Source organism: Leptonychotes weddellii, chromosome 10 (assembly GCF_054177405.1).
Source record: "Leptonychotes weddellii isolate Sample4059 chromosome 10, ASM5417740v2, whole genome shotgun sequence".
In the NCBI taxonomy this organism is placed as follows: Eukaryota; Metazoa; Chordata; class Mammalia; order Carnivora; family Phocidae; genus Leptonychotes; species Leptonychotes weddellii.
This window is the reverse complement of record NC_138378.1, coordinates 63437031-63461827: the sequence shown is the minus strand read 5'-3', so window position 1 is coordinate 63461827 and position 24797 is coordinate 63437031. Positions and strand designations below refer to the sequence as shown.

General features: G+C 39.2%; 1 protein-coding gene across 2 annotated transcripts in view; it reads right to left on the bottom strand.

Moving 5' to 3' along the window:
- The window catches only part of EML6 (EMAP like 6), a 261695-nt gene that overhangs the window by 87331 nt on the left and 149567 nt on the right, over positions 1–24797 (bottom strand). For both annotated transcript variants that reach the window (XR_014148895.1, XM_081832019.1), the window contains exons 7-15: positions 22606–22807; positions 19842–19979; positions 17720–17976; positions 15536–15748; positions 10998–11165; positions 9909–10015; positions 6549–6667; positions 4263–4449; positions 2130–2235 (exon numbers count right to left, since the gene is read on the bottom strand). Coding sequence is in view for 1 of the 2 variants with exons in the window: in XM_081832019.1 (XP_081688145.1) it covers positions 2130–2235; positions 4263–4449; positions 6549–6667; positions 9909–10015; positions 10998–11165; positions 15536–15748; positions 17720–17976; positions 19842–19979; positions 22606–22807 (1497 nt within the window). In the remaining variant the exon portion in view is untranslated. The remainder of the gene's footprint in view (positions 1–2129; positions 2236–4262; positions 4450–6548; positions 6668–9908; positions 10016–10997; positions 11166–15535; positions 15749–17719; positions 17977–19841; positions 19980–22605; positions 22808–24797) is intronic.

Here is a 24797-nt window from a genome sequence, read left to right as displayed (position 1 = left end):
TTGCTAATGGGTCTCTCACTATTCTTTAGAGCATATTTAGTAATATAATTTTTATATTAAGTACATACATATGTATTGGCTAGCAGAGTTAATTTTAGGAAAAGGGCAGCTGAGCTATTGAGGAGAAGAGTCATGAAAAAAAGCAGAGGAAATTCATTCACATCCTTGGAAGAGAACCATGTCTGAACTCAAATTATGGTTTCCTTTCAGATTTTACTGCTTTATGAAGGACATACGACACTCTATTTTAAAACTGTAGGTTTATCAAACTTCTGGAAGTTTAGGACTTTGTATTCACTGTTACTGGGTGTGTTATCCAGGCTTCCCATGGGCAGGTGGCATGCCGAACTGTTCTCTATCCCTTGGTACTCATGCCTTCCCGACCTCACGTGCCTGCCAGTGTGCAGTAGGGACTCTTTAGCCTGGAGTTTTACTAGTTCAATAACCACAGAAAGTATCAAATAACCTCTAATAATGATCCAACAATTTGGATTTGTATAGTAGTTTACAGTATGTAAGGATGAGCGAGTCACAAAAAAATCTCCCCTCACTGCCCCATGTTACTGCAGGTCAAAACATAAACGAGATTATTTTCACGTGTAAACACGGTTTACAATGTGAGGTTCTAGTAGTAATAGTGACGGGTGAGACAAGTGAATGAGGCAAAACCTCATTCATTCCTTCACAGTTTTGGAGTCGCTTCTGTGTCTGCAGCACTACAACATGCGCAGTGGGGAGGAGGGAGACGGGCTCTGCTGGCTGAGCAGGTTATTGTACGAGAAGGGCATTAGCACAAACAGCTACTGTACTACATGGAGTCCAACAGGGAGCACAAGAACAATGAACCATGGGCCAGGGGATGAAGAACAAGGGGCAGGTTATTTCTCCCTGGAAGGTCGTACGGGAAACTTGCAGCATGATCTTAAAGGATGGGAGGACTTTAACGGACACATGGCAGCAGCATGAGCAAAGGGACACAGGCGAAAAGAAGGAGAGCCATGCATTTCGGTTCTATGGCTAGAGAGACATAAGGGAACATGAACGGGTAGGTGGGTGGAAACACTGCAAAGGAAAGTTGAGGCCGCATCATGGAAGGCCATGAATGTCCAACCAAAGGCTCAGCCCTGAGTCAGCCAGCCAAGAGGAGTCCATGTGGTAGCAGTGTAACTGCATTTCCAGAAGACTCCAGAACTGCGTAGGATGGACTGGAGAAAGTGGAAATGGAATCAGAGTCCAGCATGACTACCATGGCAGAGATGAGAAGGAGTTGAGGCTTGAGCGAGGAAAGTAGAGAAAGGGGGACAGAGGAAAGAGAATGCGGTTGTGGAGTCATTGAACTTAATGATGAACATTATACACACTGCACATATTAAACATCTGAATGGAATTTAGAAAAAAAGAAATTATAGAATCAATTTTCAGTAGAAAATTTATAATTTTTTCTACTTATCTAACTTCTACAATTGGGATTAAAAATTCCAGGTAAAAACACCTTTGGTGACAGGCCCTCCTCATTCTCCATTCTAGCTTAAAGAAACGGTCTCACTGTAAAGGAAATCACATTCATCAGTTAGTATTCTAATAGTACTGTGTTCAAATCTTAAATTAAGGGGATGGAAAATCCAGCTCTGTTGTTTTCAATTTGAAATTTATTTCCACAACACAAGTGTTGTAAAGTGACCCTTTGCAGAGAATTTGCAGCCTTCCCTCTAGTTCTTTATATTTTAAATTGCAAGTGCCGCGCTCCCCCTTATTTGGAGAGATGAAATTGATGTTCTGAGTCACTGCCAGACATTTGCAACTAAGACTCTACAGCAACAGCTGCTCTGGATTTCCAACAGCTCAAACAAATGCAGAGCGCAGTGTGAGCTCTGGGTAATGACCTGGGAGAGAGGAAATGAGAAAGGCCAGGAAAGGACGTGTAATCTAAAGGCCACATTTTTTGTGTGAGGTATTCACATATCTAATTTCTGGTCTGAGACTGGGTAGCTGACATACCAAGAGCTTAGCTCATTACAAACAGAACTCGACTAAATAGGAGGTTGTAAAAACAAAAACAAAACCCCAAAACCCTGGGCCTGAGTAAATGCAGAACCATCAATGACTTCACTGGAAAACGGGGGCCTTACCTGAAAAATCGAGCGCACACACTCCCCTCTGGTGTTGTCCTTTCAATAGCGACAAACATTTTAGAGTTTGTGTGTCCCACACATGAATAGCAGCATCTCTTCCAACCTTAAGTAACAGGATGAGTGTTATTAACTACTTATAAATTTTAACAAGAATGATTCCTAAGAGTCATTCTTAGAGCTCCTTTGAGTCAAGTGCTGCTCAGAAATCCAAAGCCACACATTTGGAGAGTAGGAAGACTTTCAGAAATCATCTGGTCTCATGCCGTTATTTTCCATTTGAGAAAATAGAGGCACAAAGAGTCTAACAGGCTCGTTCGGGGCATCAAATCGGGTGCCAGGCCAGCCTCACCTGGTACATGGCTCCCAGGCAAGGTACTATAAAACTCCAAATCAAATGTCCACTGTGCTTTTTGGGTTAGTTCGACATCTCTCTCTCCTGCCTTCTCAACTCCATGTACGATTCCACTTCTTGGTCAAGGAAGTCACCTGTATGTTGTTACGGCCCTGTCCTCAGAGTTCTTTTACCCACCTTAATTATTTCACTCATCCCAAGAAGGCCTGGCCCTGCTTCTCCCCCAGGAAATGACAGTTTCATGGCTTACTTGTTCTTAAAGTGGATTCTCCTTGAGGGGATACCAACTTCTCTCCCACTAATTCCCAACAACAGAAAAAATTTTAATAGTAAAGTGGTTTTCCTCACTTGAGTGTAATGGAAAAAAGAACCCTGTTGAGTGTAAGGACTATAAAAGGGGAAATGTGACATAAAAGCATGCACATAACGAAGCAGAATCCAGCTAACTCCTACACTGGTGTATGGAGGCCCAGTTACCCCTGGAGTGGCTGCTGGTGTACTGATTTGTCACCGGTTTGTCTCTCAGCAATTACAGGATAGAATGTGGTATCTCCTCAGGGGTTTACGCAAAGAACCAATCCCTGTTCCTTCTTTCAAAGGAAAGTTATTAAATACACATGAACCAAGCATCATCTGTTATCAGAACAATAAAAAGGGGGAGGGAGGAGAGTGAAATGTAAAAATGCAAAGTAGTCATCAATTACTTGTAAGAAACTTAATCATGGCAGCTAATTCAGAAGAGATGGTCTAATATGCAGTTGGTAGCAAACCAGTATGTCAGTTAATGGCACTTTGCTTTTGAAGGACTGTAATCCTTTCACAAATTATAAAAGCTATGGACTTTCCTCCCCCAAAATGCACATTTCTGGGGACTGACTCCTTTCATGCCCTCACTTTCACCACTGATCTCATGAACACGAGGCTATGAACTCTGTGCAAAGACTTCTCTACCACCTGTATGTCAGGTCTCAGAAACACTTGTTTCCTGTTAATTGCTGACCCTCATACCACGTGTTTTTCCTTGAGTTTGCCACTTACATGTTGAGAATCAGTTTAAGTCTTACCTGCAGTTAAAAGCCCATGATAAAACTGAACAAAAATGCAGTCTATACATTGAAAGAGTACAAAACTGAAAATACTACTAACATTACTACTTTGCCACAAGATAATAAATCTGAGTTTAACGGATTTTTTGTTTACGAAGTTGACTTTATCTCTCTCCTTTCCATGCACAAAATGACTGAATATAGGGCTCTGTTTTGAGTAGCTTTCCAATTATAGATTCAATCCAAAGTTTAGGCATTCCAAAATGGGTCTGATAGAATTTTGTTTTTTAAAGGTTAAAATATAAAATGATGAATTAGTCAAAATTCATGGCTTTAAGTTTTACAAAAATAACTATTCACTAGATGTTATGCTAGTATTAAAAGATGGCTAATTCAATAAACACTGATTACCGAGGATATAATAAGTACTGGGTACACAGTGATGAGGAAAATATATTAAGACTGCATTCATGGAACTTAATTTAGTTTTAGCTAATCCTGTTTGTAGATATCATGTCAAGATGAAATCCCTCAGAGGCTTCCCACAGTGCTATAATATAGCGGATGAGGCTCCCACCATCACGACATGACCCAGCATTCACTGAATCTTCAGCTTCATGCCTCATGTTTGTTTCTATCAAGTATTTCTTGAACCAGTATATAAACTGGGCTCATAACTAAATCCTCTCCCTCTCTTTGGCGAGGCCCCCAGCTCAGAGGAGAGATCTATACCTGCCCAGTGGCCACATAGTCCTTCACTGGATGGATGGTCAGGCTGAGAATGTCATCATCGTGCCCCAGGTACAGCCTCTGGGAGTGTTGCTGTCTGTTGTACACCACGGCAACTGCAGCAATGTGATAGACCACTTCTCCAGCTTGCGTGTAGAACAGATTATTTCTACAGTCGTAGCCTCTGTAACTGAAGCACAGGTCCAAGAAACGCACAGTAGCTGAATGGACAGTGAGTCAACAGAGCAGGAGAGATCAGAAGGCAAAGCTACCATGTTGCTGCAGACATGCACAAGTAGAACCACAGGTATCTCCATGGTTGCTCGGGACAGTAATCTTCAACAGGGGTACGAGGATCTCTGAGGGCATGTGAGTCTCTCTAAAGGGCAAATCTGCACTGATAAGTTTAACAGAATTTGTTTCTAGATCCTCAGCTACTGTATGTGTTTTCTTCAAAGTGACCAGTTTGAGAACACACTTGTGAGGAGGTGCAGGTTTTCCCTTCCCACCTCCCCTTTCTCTACCACCTTCCTCTCACATTGGAAAGCCATTCCTTTTGTCCACATAGAATCTTATTATGTTCTATTACCCTGGAGCATGGAACCTTCCAGGAACACCAAAACAAACTCAGGTGTGGATGTTGAAAGGGAACAATTCCAATAACTAGATATGAAGTTCTTTTGTAAGTCAAGTGACTTCCAATTCTTTGCTTTTAATAAAATTGAAGAGTGATTTCATTGAATTGTCAGGTGATAGATCATTAAACTATATTTTCATGTGATGTATCAAAATTGCAAGATATACCTATCTGTGTTGCAAGAGGAGCTTAAAGAACTGAGTAAGGTTGCTATGGTAAAATTGCTTCCTTTCTCATCTACTTATTTATGTGAGTAAGCTTTCTCAGTGCTTGTAACTATTAAAAAATGATAAATGGGAATAGAATCAATACTAAACTCTATCACATTCTAGCAATAATATGTGTACATATATCTGAACTCACTGAAAAAAAATCTTATTAAAATTTTTTTCCAATAAAATTGTTTATATTTAGTAAGTACTTATTAGAATTTGTGCTATATTTATGTTGGTCTGATAAGCTTTGTACTAACAGTTGTAAAAAAAATTCAATCCAAAAAAGAATGAACACTTAGAGCAGCAATGTCCAATAGAAATATTATGCAAACCATGTAAAGTGAAAATTTTCTACATTAAAAAAGATAAAAAGAAACAGATGAAATTTATTTTAAGAACATTTAACCCATTATGTCTAAAATATTATGTAATCAATATAAAACATTTTTTAAGTAGGCTCTATGCCCAGCATGGAGCCCAACATGGGGCTTGAATTCATGACCCTGAGAACAAGACCTAAGTTGAGATCAAAAGTCTGACACTTAACCGACTGAGCCACCCAGGCACCCCTCAACATAAACATTTTAATGAGATATATTACGTTCTTTTTTTCATGCTAAGTCTTCGAAATCCAGTGTGCATTTACACCTACAACACATCTGAATTCAGACTAGCCATATTTCACATGCCCAGTGGCTTTAAGTGGATACCATACTAGATAACACAAGTTAGAGACTCAGGATCACAGGGAATTAAATTTAAATTGCGCTTATATACATTTCTTTCCTTGCAAAATGTATGATAGGGTGATCAATAAAAGCCTTTCAAGCATAAAAATAGTACATTAGTATAAAATTCTATGGGAAAAGTAGCATAGAAATATGAGTTCAGGTATTTTTTAAATTGGTGATGGTGGGAATCAAATATCTATGACATTTCAGTTCCAATTGATCCCCTTAAATGAATGATGTATTTACAAAGCACTAGATATTATATTCTTCACAATCATTTAACCTTACATTGAAAAATTTTAGATGTCAACTTAAAGTGTGGAAGGTTGTACATTATTTTTAAAAATTCATAACTATTGTGGGCATATGTGAGCAAAATTGTTTGAAAAAATATTGTCCTAGGTGGAGCCAGCTAAACAGAGCAGGAAATATGGGGGTAACAGGAACAGGGACAGGGGAGAGAACAGAGTGCAGTAACAATGAGCCGCAGAAACGTATGTGTATGGAAGTCAATGAAGCATGAAAAATCTAGATACACACATTGTTATGACTACAGGACATCAACTGAGATAACCGCACAGAGAATCATGTTTCTATTATTACTTCGGGTAAGTACACACTGGACAGAAGAGCCAGCCTGAAGTGGGACAGCACCAAGAAGAGGGGACCCAATGGTAGGCTGATAAGGCTGGTGACAGGCACCCACCCGTGTATGAACTGAAGTTTCAAGCTGTCCTCAGGAGCCTTTTCTCTTTTGAGGAAGGGCACTGCATGGTTTTTCTCTTTACTTTGTTGCTTTAGCTGAGGTAGATCTTCTTTGTAAACCTTAAAGCATAGCAGAAACATTTAGTTGAGACTCTCCGGGTTTCAAAAATATTAGTATCTTGGCATTCTCAGGAGGTCTTTAACTGCAGGAAATCAAGTTTTTGAGAACATAAGAAGCTAAAAATGGTCACCAGAGACAAAAGTCGGTCATTATATATAATGATAAAGGGGTCAACTCATCAAGAAGATATAACCATTTTAAATACGTACCCAACATCAGAGCACCTAAATATATAAAGCACATTCTAACAGAACGAAAAGGAGAAATAAACATCAGTAGTGTAATAGTTGGGGAAGGTGTCACTCTGAACAATGGATAAATGATGATCCAGACAAAGAATCAATAGGGAAACACCAGATGAAGAACACTGCAGACCAAATAACCTAGCAGACATATTCAGAACATCCCAGCCATCAGCAGCAGGATACAAGTTCTTCTCAGGATACATCAAATGCTAGGCCACAAAACAAGTCTCAATAAATTCAACAAGATAGAAATCACACCAAGTATGTTTTCTGGCCACCATGGTATGAAAGTAGAAATGATCACAGGAAGAAAGCTGGAAAATTCATAAGTATGTGGAAATTAAACCACACAATTCTGAACAACCAATGGATCAAAGAAGAAATCAAACAGAAAATTAAAAAAATATCTTGAGACAATGGAAACACAACAATGGGATACAGCAAAAGCGGTTCTAAGAGGAAAGTCTGTAGCTATATACGTATACTTTAAGAAAAAAGAAAACTCTCAGGTCAACAACCTAACAATATACCTCAAGGAACGAGTAAAAGAGCATAGTAAGCCAAAAGTTAGCAAAAGGAAGGAAATAATAAAGATTAGAGCAGAAGTAAATGAAATAGAGAATAAGACAATAGAAGAGATGAACAAACTTAAGAGTTGGTTCTTTGAAAAGATAAACCAAATTGAGTACATAAAACATGAGAATGAAGTTTACTTTCTAATGAACAAAACTATCTTGAAATGCCTTTTGAATCATTGGGATTCAAGGTCATCTTGAGTTTAAATAATTTATATTCAGAAAATATAACAATTTTCTGGTAAAATAAGAAAGGAAATTACTCAATAAATTATCAATAAAAATCAATGAAATGTTTTGCTATAATTTCTTCTAAGGTGAGAAATCTCTTGGTGATTCTGACATTTGCAAAACACAGACCTCATGAATCATGGTGATCACTCTATGGAATTATCTTCTTTCATGATCTCATGCATCTTGACAGATCAGACTCTGAGATTTAGAGCAAAGCTCTTGGCCTAACCTAGGACCTAAATTGTGCTGCTGACTCAGAGAATATTTCCTGCAATTTAATCTAAATGTAGATAAAAAGTAATGTTTCTCTATCATGTATTCATGACCTACTATCGAGAGAGATCAATTTAACACATTCAAGACAAAGTAAATCTATTAATAATTGCTCATCTTCATAAAGGAAAAATTTCATTTGATAAAGCTATGTAACTAAAAGAATATTATCATAATACAGTCTCTGTTTAGGATTTAACCAAAAATCTTTAAAATTAAAAAAAAGGAAGTCAAAAGATACCTCATTACTGCTTTGTCTATTGCAGATGCAATGAACTAAGCTTGTAAAAGCTAAAGTTAATTATCCATCTGAGCCCATAATGCTTTTTTCAGCTCATCAACTACTCAAGAGAATGGAATTCTGGTCTTGGCATTTATTTCAACTGTTTATTTGAACAAGTCTCATAACCTCTATGGACCTAAAATTCCCATCTGTAGAACAGAATAAAACTTCCTGCTCAGGAGTAACTCAGCAACAAAAAATAATGTAAATCAAATAATACAGATGAAGCTTTAGAAAATAAGATGCCAGGGAGAATAAATAAATTCTAGGCATGGATTTCAGTAGAGTCAAGCCTTTTCATTCTTTCACTAGCACCTTTTTACTAAATACAAAACTCCCAACTAAAGAAAATTGCTTTTCTTTTTTCCCTGAATTTTATGTTCACTTTGCTTAAATTCCATTTCCCCTTGACACCAGAATATAATATTGTTTAGTGTGTGTGTATATTTCCACATTAATAATTTCCTTTCAATCTCACCTTTAGTTTTATTGCATAATACATTGCACAGTCAAGCTGATTTCATCAAGAAGGTGACCCAAACCATCAGTTGGACTGCCTTTGTACTAATATTTCAAACACAGAATCAATGAGTGATGATTATGGGGTGGAAAAAAAAGTCATCATCTGGAAAGGTTCAGTACTTCTACAGAGGCAAAGCCAAGCAATACATTGAATGTGCACTTTGGAGAGAAGCCCAGATCCGCATTCTTATCAATACTACGGATGATGTGGACGTGGACAAAGTACTTAACCTCTTAGGGTTATTGTGGGTTGGATTTGGTGTATGGAAAGCACAGGATCTGGCCCCGTAGAGACATGTGTTACCTGGCAGCTGCCCCCAGCCTCTATGGTACATCTCCGTGGGCAACACTGACAGTTGCTGTGTCTGAAACCTGAAATCTTATTCACTCCATGTTCAGGTACAGAATCTGCTTTACAGACATTCATGAAATGACAAGGAAGAAAACAGAACACCTATAGTTATCAACCATAAAAAAGGGACGAGTCTCCAGATTCCTGTGAAGGATGGCTCTCTTTAACACTCACTGTTTAGCACTAAAAAGAAATGTATATTTTCAAAAAACTAGGACCCAATTTGATAGTAATTGTGCAACTTTTCTACTAGAGGTGATTTCTGACTGGAGAGATCATGCGTATTGTATTTGGGCTTTTACTTTAATTAAATGGATAATGGTCTTCATAAATGGTCTTCATAATGGTCTATGTAAGTTAAGAGAGAAAGCAGGACACCAGCTCACTTGCAAACTACCATGGCTCGGAGGCTACCAATTCTGTAAAGAAAACACATGCTTTCATGATCTGTTAAGAAAATGAAAAATTCTGTGGCTGACTTGCATATTTTTTCTGCAAAAAAAGACAGAAAACCCTGTCATGGGTTCAGTTTTAAAATTGGCTACTACCTTCCACTTAAAAAATTTTAATTATGTGAATGGGTTAAAGGCCTTATTTACAATCTGTACTTAAAGACAAGAGGCAGGTGATTTTCCTTATTCTTGTCTTGATTCTCTTCTGCCCAAGTACCAGCCATTTTTAGTGCAACGTCCAAATCCAATGAGATTGATGTTCTGGGCTGTAAGGCATTTATTATGAGGCTCTCTGCTTACTGACCTGGCGATCATAATTGATTTGAGTTTCTTGCTCAATATCAGAGTCCAATTCCGGCACGTCAGATAAATCCGAATCAGATTCTTCGCTGTAGGAATCAGTGCCACCTTCTGCAGAAACACAATCCGTGAGAAACAAGCAAAAGTTCGGAGACCCAAGAGAGCTTATAAATTTATTTAAAATATTTCCTTTCTTCTAGCAAAGTAAATTTAAAAATCACTATACCATAGTTTTACTTGGTGTAGGTTCTTAAAACATCTTTCCCCCCCCCATCTTCTGGTTAAGTTCAGCATACTCCTTTCAGGAGCGTTAACAGATAAGGACAACTACCCCCCCACCCTGCCCCTCCAAGACTGAACTCATTTCCATACTTTCAGGAGATAACAAATCTTTGGGTTTAAATCTTGCTTTGAAAAGAGAAAAAAAGGGAAAAAAAAAGAAAGAAAAGGTCAGGGAAAGATTCTACCAAAATGAAGCTTGGAGCAAAAGGAAATCCAACTACTTAGTTCAGTAAATATCCTCTTAGCCTTTGCCATGTTCACCAAGTGGCAGTAACTGCCATGGTCAAAACCTGCAGAAACTCTCCCATTGAAAACATGTCCTCACCTGGTTTTAAATTTTATTAGCCGATTATTTCTGCTGACATCACAGTAAATAGAATGACTACATATCCACTGAACTGGAACACATTGGTCCCAATTGTGGACCATTGTTTGAACTTCATTCTGGAGCCAACTCCTACTCCCAAGGTTACTCTGTCCCCCTCTTGTCTCACTGTGTAGACCTGCCAGAGTTACAGTTGTCCTAAAGAGGCTGTAATGTCTTTGTTCCTGTTATTCTTAAAGGCTAATTCTTCATGTAAACCTTTGACCTTCAACTTGCATCTGGTATAAACAAAATCCTTTGAAGGAAGTTATTCAACTGACTCATATGTGTCTCAAAGTTGTTTTTCTTTTTAATTTTAAATTTTATTATAGGAATGAATTTTTCAAAATTGCTTTAACTCTTTATCTTCAGGAAAGATATTAGAACATTCTTTGAAATTTTTATTGATCAGAAAAAAAATGCTGAAAAATTACAATTGGTTTTTACCCTGGGGTGCAGTTTCCAGCAGACCGTTGCTGACACCTTCTGGAACAAATCTCCACTGGAAAACTGAGTGGTCAGCCCCTCCTGTGCTCAATACCCACTGAAAGTCATGGGACCAGCGGACATTTGTGACATGTGCAGAATGGCCCACATACTTTCTAAATTTGGCTCCTGAAAAGATATTTTCGAGGAGAAGATTAGTAATGAAAAAAAAAATAGAATTCATAGGTTAAAAAATTCAATTCCTCTTCACATTGAAAAGTAAAATCCTTAAATGTATTAGAAGATATAATTTTCAGTGTTACATATCATAGCAAGCCACGGCTCCCCAAATTCTCTCAATTATTCCAGTACGGATTAAGCTAAAAATGGCCTTAACATTTAAGTCCTGTGGCTGAAGACACATCTGAACCTGTTCCAGATAATGCCTACTGCTTCACTGGTTCTGAAAATAAAATGCTTCAGAATGATGATCTTACACATTCTTACTCAAATCCAAAATAAGACAGAGAGTCCTTTGTAATAGGGAAACAGAATAATTCTGTGGGGAAAAAAATCAAATTATTGTTCAGAGTCATGGATGTAGAGCTGGGAGAATTAAATTTTGTTCCCTTGCACTGATTGCTTTACTCAGTGAACACCATCCCCGGGGGAATGACTGTGGAAGGAAAGCTATTTGCACTTACGGCTGTAGCTGAACTACCAAAGTCTCGCACATGGTTGGTAGAGGGCAGCACAAAGGCAGTCATGAAAACAAGCCGGGTCCATCCTATCACGTGGAGGCCTAGTACTCCAAAGGCTACGGGAGATTTCAGGGGGCCAGCAAGCACTGCATCCCTCCTTCAGAAACAATGCTACCTACTGCAGGCCCTCTAACGGAACCTCTTTAATGGGGGAGAAAGCCATCTGTTCAACTGAAAATACTCATTGGAGAGGTAATGATTTAAATGTATATGAAGGTGAAAATGACCACACTATTTAAAATACCACCACGGAGCTGCCCCCATCTGAGCATTCTACTGTTTGCTTTTTCATTGTAGCACTTCTCATGAGATGTGTTTATATTTCCTTTATTGACTGTGTCCCCTCAGAAGAACAAAAGCTCCATGAGGGCAGGGATTTGTGCCTTTTTTATTTGTTGATGTATCTCCAGCCTCTTACAATAGCACGTAACAAATATTTATTGAATAAAAGAAGGCCACGTCCACCTCTTTCCAGGCTTTCCCTAGGACATGGTCACTTTACAAGGCCTCCCTTGGTTCTCTGAACCACAAGGATGTCTCAGGCCTCTGCCCTCATCTCTTCTCTGGTGGTCCTCTCTCCCATGGCTTTAGGTACTGTCAATATGCCCTCCACTGCCAAACATTCGTCTTCCGGCCCTCAATTCTCCCTGGACTGCTGATGGCCCATGTGCCACGTCCACTTGATGTCTAACGGTGCCTCAGATTTATCATGAACAACACAGACTAAGTTCTCCTTCCCTTCTCTTATCCCCATCCCTCTCTTTTTCAATCTCTCCCCTGAACACACACTTTTCCTTCCTTATTTTCCCATCTCCATAAATGGTGCCACCATCCACCCCACTGCTCAAGCCGAAAACTTAGGAGTCACCCTCAGTTCCTCTCTTTCCCTCTATTCCCACATCCATCAGCAAGACCTTCAGCTCTACCTTGACACTGTTTCCTAACCTCATGCACCTGTGTTCACATCTGTTCCTAATATCTTTGTCCAAGCCACCTCACCTCTCACCTGGACTTGTACAAGAGTCTACTTGAAGCTTCCCCATCCCTAATCCATCCCACATGATATCAAAGTGGTCTTTTAAAAACTTAGATTGGTCATGTCACTGCTCCATTTTAAGCCCTCAATAGTTTCCCTCCACACTTAGAGTAAGACGCAAATTTCTAACAGTGGCTACAAGGCCCTTCAGGACACGGTCCCCACCACCCTCTCCAGCCTCTGAGTACACAATGCTTCCCTCATTCATCACGCTCTAGCCACCCTGAACTTTATGTTCCTCTCCTGCATCAAGCTCATCCAAGCTCTACTGAAAGCCAACACTTTTCCCCTCAAGGTCCAGGGTTTATGCAACTCATGTCTTACAAGATCCAGGACACACTTATTTTGGGAGGGAGTTCTTCAAGGACTATGTGAGACAGAGAGAGAGAGAGAGAGAGGAGAGAGAGAGAGAGAGAGTGTGTGTGTGTGTGTGTGTGTGTGAAGGATTAATGGGGCAGCAGCACACAAGTCAGTCAAGTAGGAGAGCCTTCCCTTGGAGAAGGGCTGATGCCAAGGTAGTAAGACGTGGCAAATGTCAACGAGCAAGGCTTTGAATTTTTACCTCATGGAAGTTTCTGTATGATGATGGTCAAACAGAATGTAGTCTAAATGACATCAGGGGAAATTATCAGTATTGATACTGCTTATTTTAAAAGATTTGAAAACTGTCAAAATGAAATGAGAAAAACTGGCTTGGTGATGTAAAAATAAAAACCACTGTAGGCATTTTCATTAACTGCAGAACATTTGTGTCAGAAGACTGTGCAGCAGAATCCTTCGTACATTAATTGTAAATGTGTCAATTAACTTGATTGGAAGTTTTATTTAATCACAATGGAAAACTACCATGTTTGCTCAGCCTCCACACTTCTCATGGTCACTAGCCCCTGCTCATGTTTGGCTGTTACAGGCTCAAAGGTTGGGGGCATACCTGCCACTGGGACCCTGGGCTACAGGGTGACAAGTTCCACCAACGGTTACCATTCCTGTCAACAACACTCCTTTCAGAACTCCCCTGCCGGTAGTTCAGGCACAGAAAGGCCACAGAAGTCTGAATGTCTCTGAGGCAAACTGCAAGATTTATAAACCATGTGCCATGAAAAGTAGAACAAGTCAATTTGCTCAGAGAATATGGATACTTCCGCAGACTGCTGCGGAGGTTGTTATTACTCCCACCACACTATCACTCAGCTGTCAACCTTCCCTTACTCGGCAGATGTCTCCTGTGTGCCATCATCATCAGGACTGTTTTACATATCAGGCTGTCTCATTCGGACAGACAGCACTGCTCACCTCCTCCCTCCCCCTTCCCCCATTCTCATCAATAAACCCAAGATCTCCCTTTCCATTCCTATTTTCCAGACTCAAGACCACCCTACAATGTTTGGAGATACACAGGAAATACCAACTCTCCGTGAATTAACTTCTTCCCAAGTCCTGACTCTTGAGACCAACAGTACTGCTTCGGGTCCCAGTGATGTTTCTTCTCAATTCCCACGTTCCGTTCCTTCTGGTTGCCTAACTCACGTTCTGCAAGTACATTGCTCCATCTAACGGGATATGCCCTATTACTCAAAAGACTCATCAGAGAGGGGAGAGTGTGAATTAGGCACATTGAGGTAATTCTGTGCCTCAAGCATTTTAAAGTGATGGCCATTTTATCAAGTGTAAAGGATGTCTGCTTTGTTATGCGTTTTATGTTCAGTTCTCAACCATAACCGTTGCTGCTTCTGAACTGCCAGTTATCCGACAATGACTCTCCAATTACATTTTTCAGTCCCTTTCCTTTCTTAATTTAAAAATTGTTCAAGTGAGCGAGTTTTCAGGCCACAGCATGTCCCTACTGACTACTTTCTGAAGATCAGATTTTCAGGCTGGTGGGGAATCTCAGAAAACCCTGTGTATGGGCTTTGCCTCAACTTTTTTTTTTTTTTTATGTTATGTTAATCACCATACATTACATCGTTAGTTTTTGATGTAGTGTTCGATGATTCATTGTTTGCATATAACACCCAGTGCTCCATGCAGTACATGCCCTCTTTAATACCCATCCCGCCACTCCCCTCCCCTCTTGCCTCAACTTTTTAAGGAAGAAGAAGACAGGGTCATTACATAGCTAATTCAGTCACATACTACAAAGTCTGAAGGTGCCATAAAAACTGAGGTGACAAGATTTAACAACAATAAAACAGAACGACAAAACGCTAGAGGAGAATTTTTTTGAACCAATCTCCACTCTCAAAAATTTCACCAGTTATGTAAATGGGGTTTGCAAGATTAGTGCTACAACAAGGGGTCCGAACACCTGTGTCATCACCAGAACAATCACTTTCAGATTTTATCTTAAATACCTCTAAAAGGATTTTGCTTGGCTTTCCACGTGTAAACACAATTAGCCGTGAAGCATAAAAGAATTTTAATATTGTAATGTAATATATAATTTAAATTATGAATTTATGTAAATAAAAACAAAACTATGACTTATTTAAAATGTGAAACATGAATCTTCTCAATCACAAACTCGCTAGTAGTAACTCTGTGAACAAAACCTGCCTTAAATTGGTAAAATCCCATATTTTAGAACGTCAAAAGTAAATGACATCAACAACACATTTTCTCTAAAAGTGTTAAAGAGTAAAAATGAATATAAAGATGAAATGAATAATCTGCAAGAACAGACACCAAGAAAATCAGTCTTAATTACACTGCATATACATTTTAGATTAAATACTTACTCAATGAAATCTCTCTCTTGGCCTTACCTTTCTTGAGACAAGGAAATTTAAACAATTTAACCAGTCCAAAATCATCGCCAGAAACCAGCACGGAGCTGTTGTAATTTGCATCCACTGAATTGATGTCAGTGACATCAGTGTACTTTGGCCAAATTCCACTCACTTCAGGGCCTTTCACACAAGTCCAGGAGGCCCAGGGAATCCCTTTGATTTCTTCTTTACTTGTTAAAGGCTTCCCAGCTGAAAATTATCAATACATAGTAACAAAATGTTACATTTAAAAGCATATTCAAATTTACTTTATTCATTTTTCTTATAGAGGTTTATAGAAATTAAAAAAAAACCTCTATAAACCAAGGAACCTAAAGATTCTAATCTCTTTACCCAATTTGTGATTTTTTTTCTTCCAGCATGGTTTAAAGAGAATGCATGATCAAAACTCAGATATGGAGATGAGAAAGAAAATGATCATTGTACTCAATGTAATATCCAAAACTACTATACAGATAGTATGCTTTGTGTTATTGATGAAATGATTTGTATGAAAATATATATATCATATTTAGTCACCAACAGTTTGCCAGGTTTTTAAAAAAATTTATTCTCAACTTCTACTTTTCAAATTCAAAGATCCATAGAAGTAATTTTTTAAAATTTAGGCTCCAAAAATTTGTGTAAACATTTAATGGATATTATACAAATTTAAAAGCATTAGACAATGAAAATCCACCAAATTTTGATTAAGTAAATGTAAGTGGTTAGGGGAAAAGAGTCTTGACAGTTGTGCTTGGTATGTTCTCAAATGTATGGCACGATTCCCCGCTTGTACCAGAACCTGGTGAGGGAGGTCACTCAGGGGCACGCAAAGGCAGAAACACATGGATACAGAAATGCTTGGGAAAATGTCCTGTCATACACAATTCTAAAATTCAAAATCAAGACAATTTAGCGTACTACCTCGTAGTTTTTTCTTCAAAAATAAACAAATGTTTTCAAATAAAGAATCTGTGAGAACAGATGCTCTTATACATTACCTGCACACTGTCAAATTGGCACGCAGAAATTCTAGACTGACAGCGTCACATAAAAATTCATGAAGATGAACACAAATCAGAGTGTTGACAGAACACAGTCTTTAACCCAACAACGTTCCCCCTCTGGAAAATATAGTCCAAGGAAGTAACTCAGAAGAGGAAATCCCCCCCTATATGAAGATATTTGGAGATGCACCATCTGTACCAGCGAAGAAACTAGAAATAAGTTAAGCCCAAATGCTCACTAACAGGAGGACAAGAAAGCAAATTATGATATTATCACTGAGCAGGAGGTTACTTTTTTATTGCAAATGATAAACATGTATTCCATAATTTTTCACATATGTAAAATATATATGAAATAATTTCAAGCAAAGAAAGTAGACACACAGAAATATCTACCTAGGGATGGTGTGCTGGCGAAGTTGATAGGGCAGAGGTTCTTTAAAAAGCCATGGTTACATTAGATGGTATGTACTATTTTCCAATAAAAATTAATTTTTCAGGAAAAATTTTAAGATAAAATATTTGATGACAAGATTCATGATGTTAAAATTTTCCTCATGTTAAAAAAAATCATTAGTCAAACATTACAAAACAGAAAATTGTCTTTTATTTCTGCCATTTTAGTATTACGAACTAAATGTCACTAAATGTTATAGAAGTCTGATGAATCTCTCCTCAAAGAGATAGTGGAGGTGACAAAAATTGTACTTTTTAAATCCCAATTAGCATATTTCACCAAATAATATCATAAAGACTTCCAATTATGAAGAACACAAATTTCAGACTAAAACCATCATAGCAAATGAGGACCGTGATCCTCAAATGTTTAGCATTTTGGGGCATTTTTCTAGGATATCTTTCCTTTCAGTTATCTTTAGGCATTCTTTATAACTTCTAGCTATCTATCCTTTGCCCATCATAACCACTGCAAATATTTCTGTCCAGTCTTTGCCTTGTCTTTTCATGATTTCTTTCATTACACAGTGATTTGTTATTTTAATATGTTCCAATTTATCAATCTTTCCTTTGAGAGTTTGAGATTCGGTGGGGGGGGGGGGTCGTGTTTCTGAGAACACTCCTTGCCCTGAGATCATGATGACGTTCTTATATATTTGCTGCATGTGGTTCAGAGTTTTGATTTTCACAAACATCCAACGCCTGCAGGACTTACACGGCATCTTGTAGAACAGGCGTTCTCCTGCGCCGTCATTGGTCTGCAAGTATTTGCTATCCAAAGACCAATCAATGTGGGTGATGAAACTAAGGGACTTGCTGCATTCTCCAATTTTCTTATACCGCTGGGCAACGGCATACACATCCACTGGGCCGTCATTGGATCCCACCGCGAGGTAAGAGCCATCTGGAGAAAATTTCATTTCATGAATGACTTCTTTTCGATCTTTGATATGAACCACTTCTGTCATATCTCTATAAGAATAAAAAGCAGCAATAAAAAGTGATAAGCAGCAAATCTAGAAATAGGAACCCCAAGCCATGTCTCAAAATTTGTATGTCAGAGAAAAAATGGTTTTAAAAGGGAGAGAACACCTATAGGAACTAAAGGATTAACTTTTGAAGAAAGATATAAAATACTATTTAGATTCTGGCCATTTTAGGCAAAATTAACCAACATTTGAAATATTTAAGGTTTCCAAAATAAAAACAATGAAAAAATTTAATGAAGTGCCTATTTGCTTTCATGGTTAATTACATATTATTTTCCCCTAAAACTTTTTGCCTTGAAAAATTGCAGTTTGTAACATTGTTTTAAAAATGTGTCCCAGAGAAAGGTAAACTACGTCAAGGTTACTTTTTTAATATTAAATCTTATGTAATTATTTAATTTTCACTGTGAAACTCAACAATTCATATATCAGTTCACCCAGATTTTGCATCCCTTTTGATCAGATTCTGGTAAGAACTGCTGCCTTCATTTGAAACTTGCCACCATGAGACAGAATTCTGACTAGCAGGTCCCCTGTGCCAACAACTTCTTCCACTCCCAACAAAATCAGTGCACAAATAATGGCAAATATTAGCTTCCACATAATTCCCCTCACCTGCTATCACTTATTAATGGCATTATTGTTTACTATACATACACTATACGCTATGTATATACTATATAATATACTTTGCTATAATATCAAATAGGGTCTTGGGGTTTTCTTTTTTTTTTTTTTTTGGCTTGGGAAATCCATCAATAAAAATCCATCAAAAACAAAAGAAGATCTGGTAATTGGCCATCTTTTCAAACCATGACTCAGCAGAGAAAGAAAATGTTGCCTACCAACTCATAATAAGTTATGTGTGGCTGCTAAATGAGAATTTAGTGTAATAAACTGTGCCAAGGTCATTTTTCAAAGCTATATAGAATCTTCCATGTGCAAAACATGCAGTATCTAATTTACAGCTGCATTTTCCTTCTGTAATCACAAATTGTGTAAGCCAAAAACCAACCAGTATGTTTAGAGAAATTACATGCATGAGTCATAATTTTTGTCCAGTAAAGATAGGATGTTAATAAATATGAAATATTCTATTTAAGTTTTCATTATACGTGGAAGAAATCTTTTACTCAAGCCCACCTCTAAAAATCTGGCCATGCTGGAGCCTTTCTCATTTCTTTCTCTTTTCTTGGCTTCCTATAAGCCCATAAACCTCTTGGGACCAGATGAGCTTGGGAGTTCATTATTCACTGGGTTTTAGAAAGGTTCACATGCAATATATTATGTAACATCCCCAGTAGGAGTTAGGGCGGCACCCCATATTCAACACATTAATATTTTTGGGGGCGCCTGGGTGGCTCAGTCGTTAAGCGTCTGCCTTCGGCTCGGGTCATGATCCCAGGGTCCTGGGATTGAGCCCCGCATCGGGCTCTCTGCTCTGCAGGAAGCCTGCTTCTCCCTCTCCCACTCCCCCTGCTTGTGTTCCCTCTCTCACTGTGTCTCTCTCTGTCAAATAAATAAATAAAATCTTTAAAAAAAAAAAAACACATTAATATTTTTGTAGCAAATCACATGATAATTATTCCTATTAAGAGATTAATAGGCAATAAACAGTCTCAAATCAGTTCATTGGGTCAAGACGTGCTATCAAATGAGTTATCCAAAAACTGGATTTTCAGAGTGTTTGGTTTGAGAAATACAGATAGGGGACTGTGAATCTAGAGTGTTCCTATTTGAAAGAGTAAATGCCTTTTTCCTTAAGTCCTGGCATACACCATGGCCAGGAGAACGGGCTTCAACAGGAGAGCGTTTCTGACATTATTTTCCCTATTGGTCAGTACGTGCCTGACTCGGAGCACAATGAAAGAGCCATCCTTCATGCCCAGGGCCAGCTGAGATCCATCGGGGCTGAAGGCCACACTGCGAACTGCTTCCTCCATGTTACAGCGGGCGATCAAGGCATGGTCAGCCAGGCTCCACAGCCTACACACAAGAACAAAGTAAAATCAAAACCCACTTCTCATGGTCATTGGCCAGCCCCAGGCCGCAAGGCCTGTTCACCATTCTGATGGTGATGACAGCAGAGGACGCACCAACTCCACACCAGTCCTTCCTCGTGGCAGGTCTGGCTATCTGGGAAGCTGTTCAGTTTATCGCTGGGTCACTGGCACCATTTGAAATACCCAGCAAGAACTATAAAATGAGGTAACATTTCCAGAGATTTTGAGATTGATAAAATAAGGACATTTTAAACACTCTCTCACACAAAATCTTACTATTCTCTTTGGACATTCAAAATCGTTCTTTATTTATCCCAATGGTTGTTAATAATACTTAAAGAAAAAGAAGTACTACTGGATGTTATTATTGTTAGTTTGTTCAAAGAAAATATGAGTATCCTTCTAGTAACTGTTATTTAAGCACCTGTAAATCGAAACCCACCTTACTTAAATTTGTTGGCCTCCCTAGAAAGAAAACCTATCTGAGATGGAGAAGATGGAAAAACACCCCTGCCCCTGCCCAGGATGGTCCCACAGTCAGCTTGGTCATCTGCTGTCATGCCTCACAAGCCCCCTGGGCGCCCCACTGTAGATAGGTCCACCACCCTTGCTTGGAGCTGACACTTCACAGTGCCCCTGGCTGATGGACACAGCTACTGCGGAAGAAATGGAGCTCCAGGGGCAAGTGCCCTCAACACACAGTTGCTGCAACTCCTGAAACACCTGATCCAGGCACCTCAGACTGAGTGAACATGAACTAAATATTTGAAGATACAAATGAGGGTTTATGCTAGTTGCCATCGTGGTAACTGACCGCTATCTGTTCCTAGTCCTAAGACCGTCTTTTCTAAACACACGAACAACAGGATCTGCCAAGGGGACTGAGAATCTAGAGGTCTGCCATACAGAGGCATGAATAAGTCACATGTGGTGCGGTTTCTCTAAATGCCTTCTGCCATCAGGATGGATGGAGGCAGGCTCCTTAAAATGGATAGCTGCACAGTGAAGAGCTCGCTGATCCCTGAGGCAGCCTGCACCGTTCAGTCAAAAGCTCATGGTAGTCTTGCAATACCTCGTCCATTATTCATAATCTCATGCTGCTTTTAGCCTAGTACTATTTTAAGCAATGTAAGCTTTGCTTTACTAGCACACAGAAACTATCACTCCCCAGTAGATTGTGCCATCCCTATAAAGTCACTAAAGCTCATCTTTCTCAAGAAATTAGGGCTTAGTCTCTTCTTAAGTTTCAATATTCAGTGTAAAAGAACATTTATAATTTTAGCCAAATTCATGGTTAAGGGGAATAAGACATTCTGACAGTCAGGGCTCCTTGGAGATATTTGCATTTCTCAGATGCAACAAAGTTGCCAAAATACAAAAGCCAAAGACTTTCTTGAAATCATTTCTACCTGGATGAGTATAAATTGAGTATCTCAGGTGCTCAAGTAACTTGGTGGCACCATTTTGCCTGTTCAGGGAACGCTCAGAGTCAAGGAAGGAAAAGGAAGAGAAGAGGGGGAAGGTGAGTAAAGAGAAGCTTAAACCATATAAACATGTATGCCACATGGAGACACAAGTGTGTGTTTACTGATGTTTAGATTGATGGGGCTTCAGTGCTTGGTGGAGATCACAAAATGGATTTACTTTTGGATTTATACCCCACTAATGAGCACATTGTGCCTTGATCAGATTCAGACATACAGAACCAGAGCAGGGGAGAAGCAGGAGCCTCCGGTCTAGTCTACAATGTTCTAATTTAGCTATTAGAGCCCAGAAGCAGTAATCAATCAACCACCTGATCCAGCAGCCTCTCCCTCCCACTGGCACGCACTCTTTCTGGCCTGCTTGTCATTGGGCACATTTAAAGGTCAGCAGCAAATACAGAAGTACTGAAGTCAGTGGAACAGCTTTCCTCACACACCTCTAAATCCTACATTCAGCCCTTCAACCGTCACAGAGATATTCGAAGTGTGCTCATAATGAGCATTTTATGCAATGCTGTGTTCTCAAAAAATAACAAACGATCCACAAGAATCCTTGAGGCCCTCATAAAATTGCCTGTTTTCTTAGGAACCAGTACTTTCCTTTGATTTGAGGACAATGTTCAAATTCCATCTGAGGATTTGCAAAGAAATAGTTTTTTCCTCACACCAAAGACAACTCTGAAAATCAGAATTTAAGTTCTAATGAAGACAAACTCATGAATTCATCATTGGAGATGAATGTCTATAACAAAACTGTGAAATGCTCTGAGCAGGCCCCTGTGGAGGACCCAGCCCACGAGTGGGAAATATAATCTAACTACAGATAGATGCATTTAGCTCACATCATCAATTGAAAGAGAACTGGGAGCCTATCTAACTAGGAGCAGTGTATTTTCACTCCTCAGAGCATTTTCATGACTTAAGATGGAGCCAAAGAAAGATAGCAACAACAAAATGCTAAGAAGCCAAGTTTTGTTGCGCTAAATGTCTCAACATTCCACTTGGAAACTGTGGTTCTGTACTCTGGCTTATCCTTCTCCCGAATAACAAGCAAATTTGGGCAAAATAAATCTGTTATCCCAAGGCAGCCTGGGAGATGACAAGCGCCATTGCCGGGGGCCCCACCTGACAGAGCGATCATCACTGCCTGTCACAGCCAGTGGCTTCTTGGGGTGCAGGGCCAGAGCCCAGAGCTCCCCCTCACAGTGGCCTTGCAGGATCAGCATCGGCTTGTCTCGTTCGCGCACGATCACTTCAAATATCTCACTGTCCTGGGTCCCTGCTAGAAGGCGGTCTGCTTTCCAGCACACACTCCGGATAGAGAGGCCTGGCGAAAATAAAGAAAGAAATAAAATAAAAGCATATATTCACACCATTTGCAAATAAAGAAAAACACCTACACACCCTTTCACCAGGACAGCATCTAATGCAATGCAGCTTAAAAATGCCAGAAGGAGAAATGTCAACTCCACACACTGTATTATTATTCTGTATTATTTACCATTTCCTTCCATGCGTTGGTCATTTACCCCACCCCTTGCAATGTAGATTTTACACAGGAGTGATCACTCCCGTCTGACGTGTTTTTACATCAAGATGTATTTGAAATACTACATCTTAAAATGAGTATGAGGAGAAATTGGTCTATGAAAACCTATCCCTTTTTGAAATAATGTACTTCTGATTTGCTATGGAAAAGTTAGGAGTCACTTCAATCTTTAGGATGCTGACACTATATTAAAATTATATGTGGGCGATGGTACAGAATGGCTAATTGCCATATTAGGCAAGTTTACTATGTATTTGATCAGAACCTAGACTCATTTTGCTGGATAAACAGATGTACCATGTCCCAGAAATATGCAAATGAAACTAATTTCAGTCTCGAAATACCATCAAACATTTGTCAGTGAAGATGCTATTCTTCTCTGACTTACTATTTTATACAGTCCTCTCTCAACGCACAGTACTTCCTTGAAATACAAACTTCCACCTCAAGGTACATACTCTCCAGGCAGGTCTTCATTTGCCTGCCTGATTTTTTATTTCTTGGACTTCTGTGGTCTGTTTTGTTCCTTACCGGGTACATTATTTATTTACTTAGTGAATTTTCTCATGCCTGAATTAGAAATACAGGCAGAATCCCGCTTTCACAACTACTTTAAATAAGGCAGAGATGTGGTAAGCTTTGAGATATGAGTTGTCTCCCCAGTGGGCTTTGTGCCTCTGGTATAGAAAGTACCAGAAGTCAGAGCACAAGGCTTTAGTCCTGCTCCATACCTGATTGGCCAGACACACCAGGGAGTGTCCCTTTTTCTCTGGAAACCAGTTTTTGTCAGCATTAAATGCAGACTGTAATTATGGAGACCATGTAACATATCACCCAAGTTGAGACTACTTTGAAAGACAAATTAAATTTACATACTTTAAAAAAAAATTTATGTGTAGAGAGACAGCGTGCGTGAGTGCACAAACAGGGAGAGCAGCGGGCAGAGGGAGAAGCAGGCTCCCCACTGAGCAGGGGGCCCGATGCGGGGCTCGATCCCAGGACCCTGGGATCATGACCTGAGCCGAAAGCAGACGCTTAACTGACTGAGCCACCCAGGCGTCCCATTTACATACTTTAAAAATTTACATACTTTAAAAATATTTAGTTTGTAACCAAGAAAGCAGCTTTACCATGTTGAAATAAATAGTTCTATCAAAATATTTTCAAATACAAAATTATAATTACACTTTATCACAAAATGATTAAGTCTAGAACAGAGGGATGAATAGGCAGAGCACAGAGGATTTTCAGGGCGGTGAAACTATCTGTAAGACACTATAATGGTGGATACATGTTATTATACATGTTTCAAAACCCACAGAATATAGAACACTGAGAGTGAACTCTAATGTGACCTATAGGCTTTGAGGGATGATAGGTCAATGTAGCTTCACCTGCTGTAACAACTGTACCACCCTGGTGGGGGATGTTGATAGTCAAGAAGGCTGTGCATATGCAGTGGCAGGGGGTCTAGGAGAAATCTCCATACCTTCCATTCAATTTTGCTTTGAACCTAAAACTTCTCTAAAAAAATTAAGTCTATAAAAAAAAATCCAGGACAAATGCTAAGCCAAATGGGATGCTGGGACAAAAGAAGGGTTAATTGGGGGTATATGGAGATGTTAACTATAACCCTCACCTTAATCAACTCACAGTGGTCTTAAAAGGATCCAATGAGAGGAAGCATTCATTTACAAAAAAAAAAAAAAAGTCTTTTTTTAAGGCACACAGGCAGTAACTGTCTTCACTCCTTGCTCTGAATTCACTC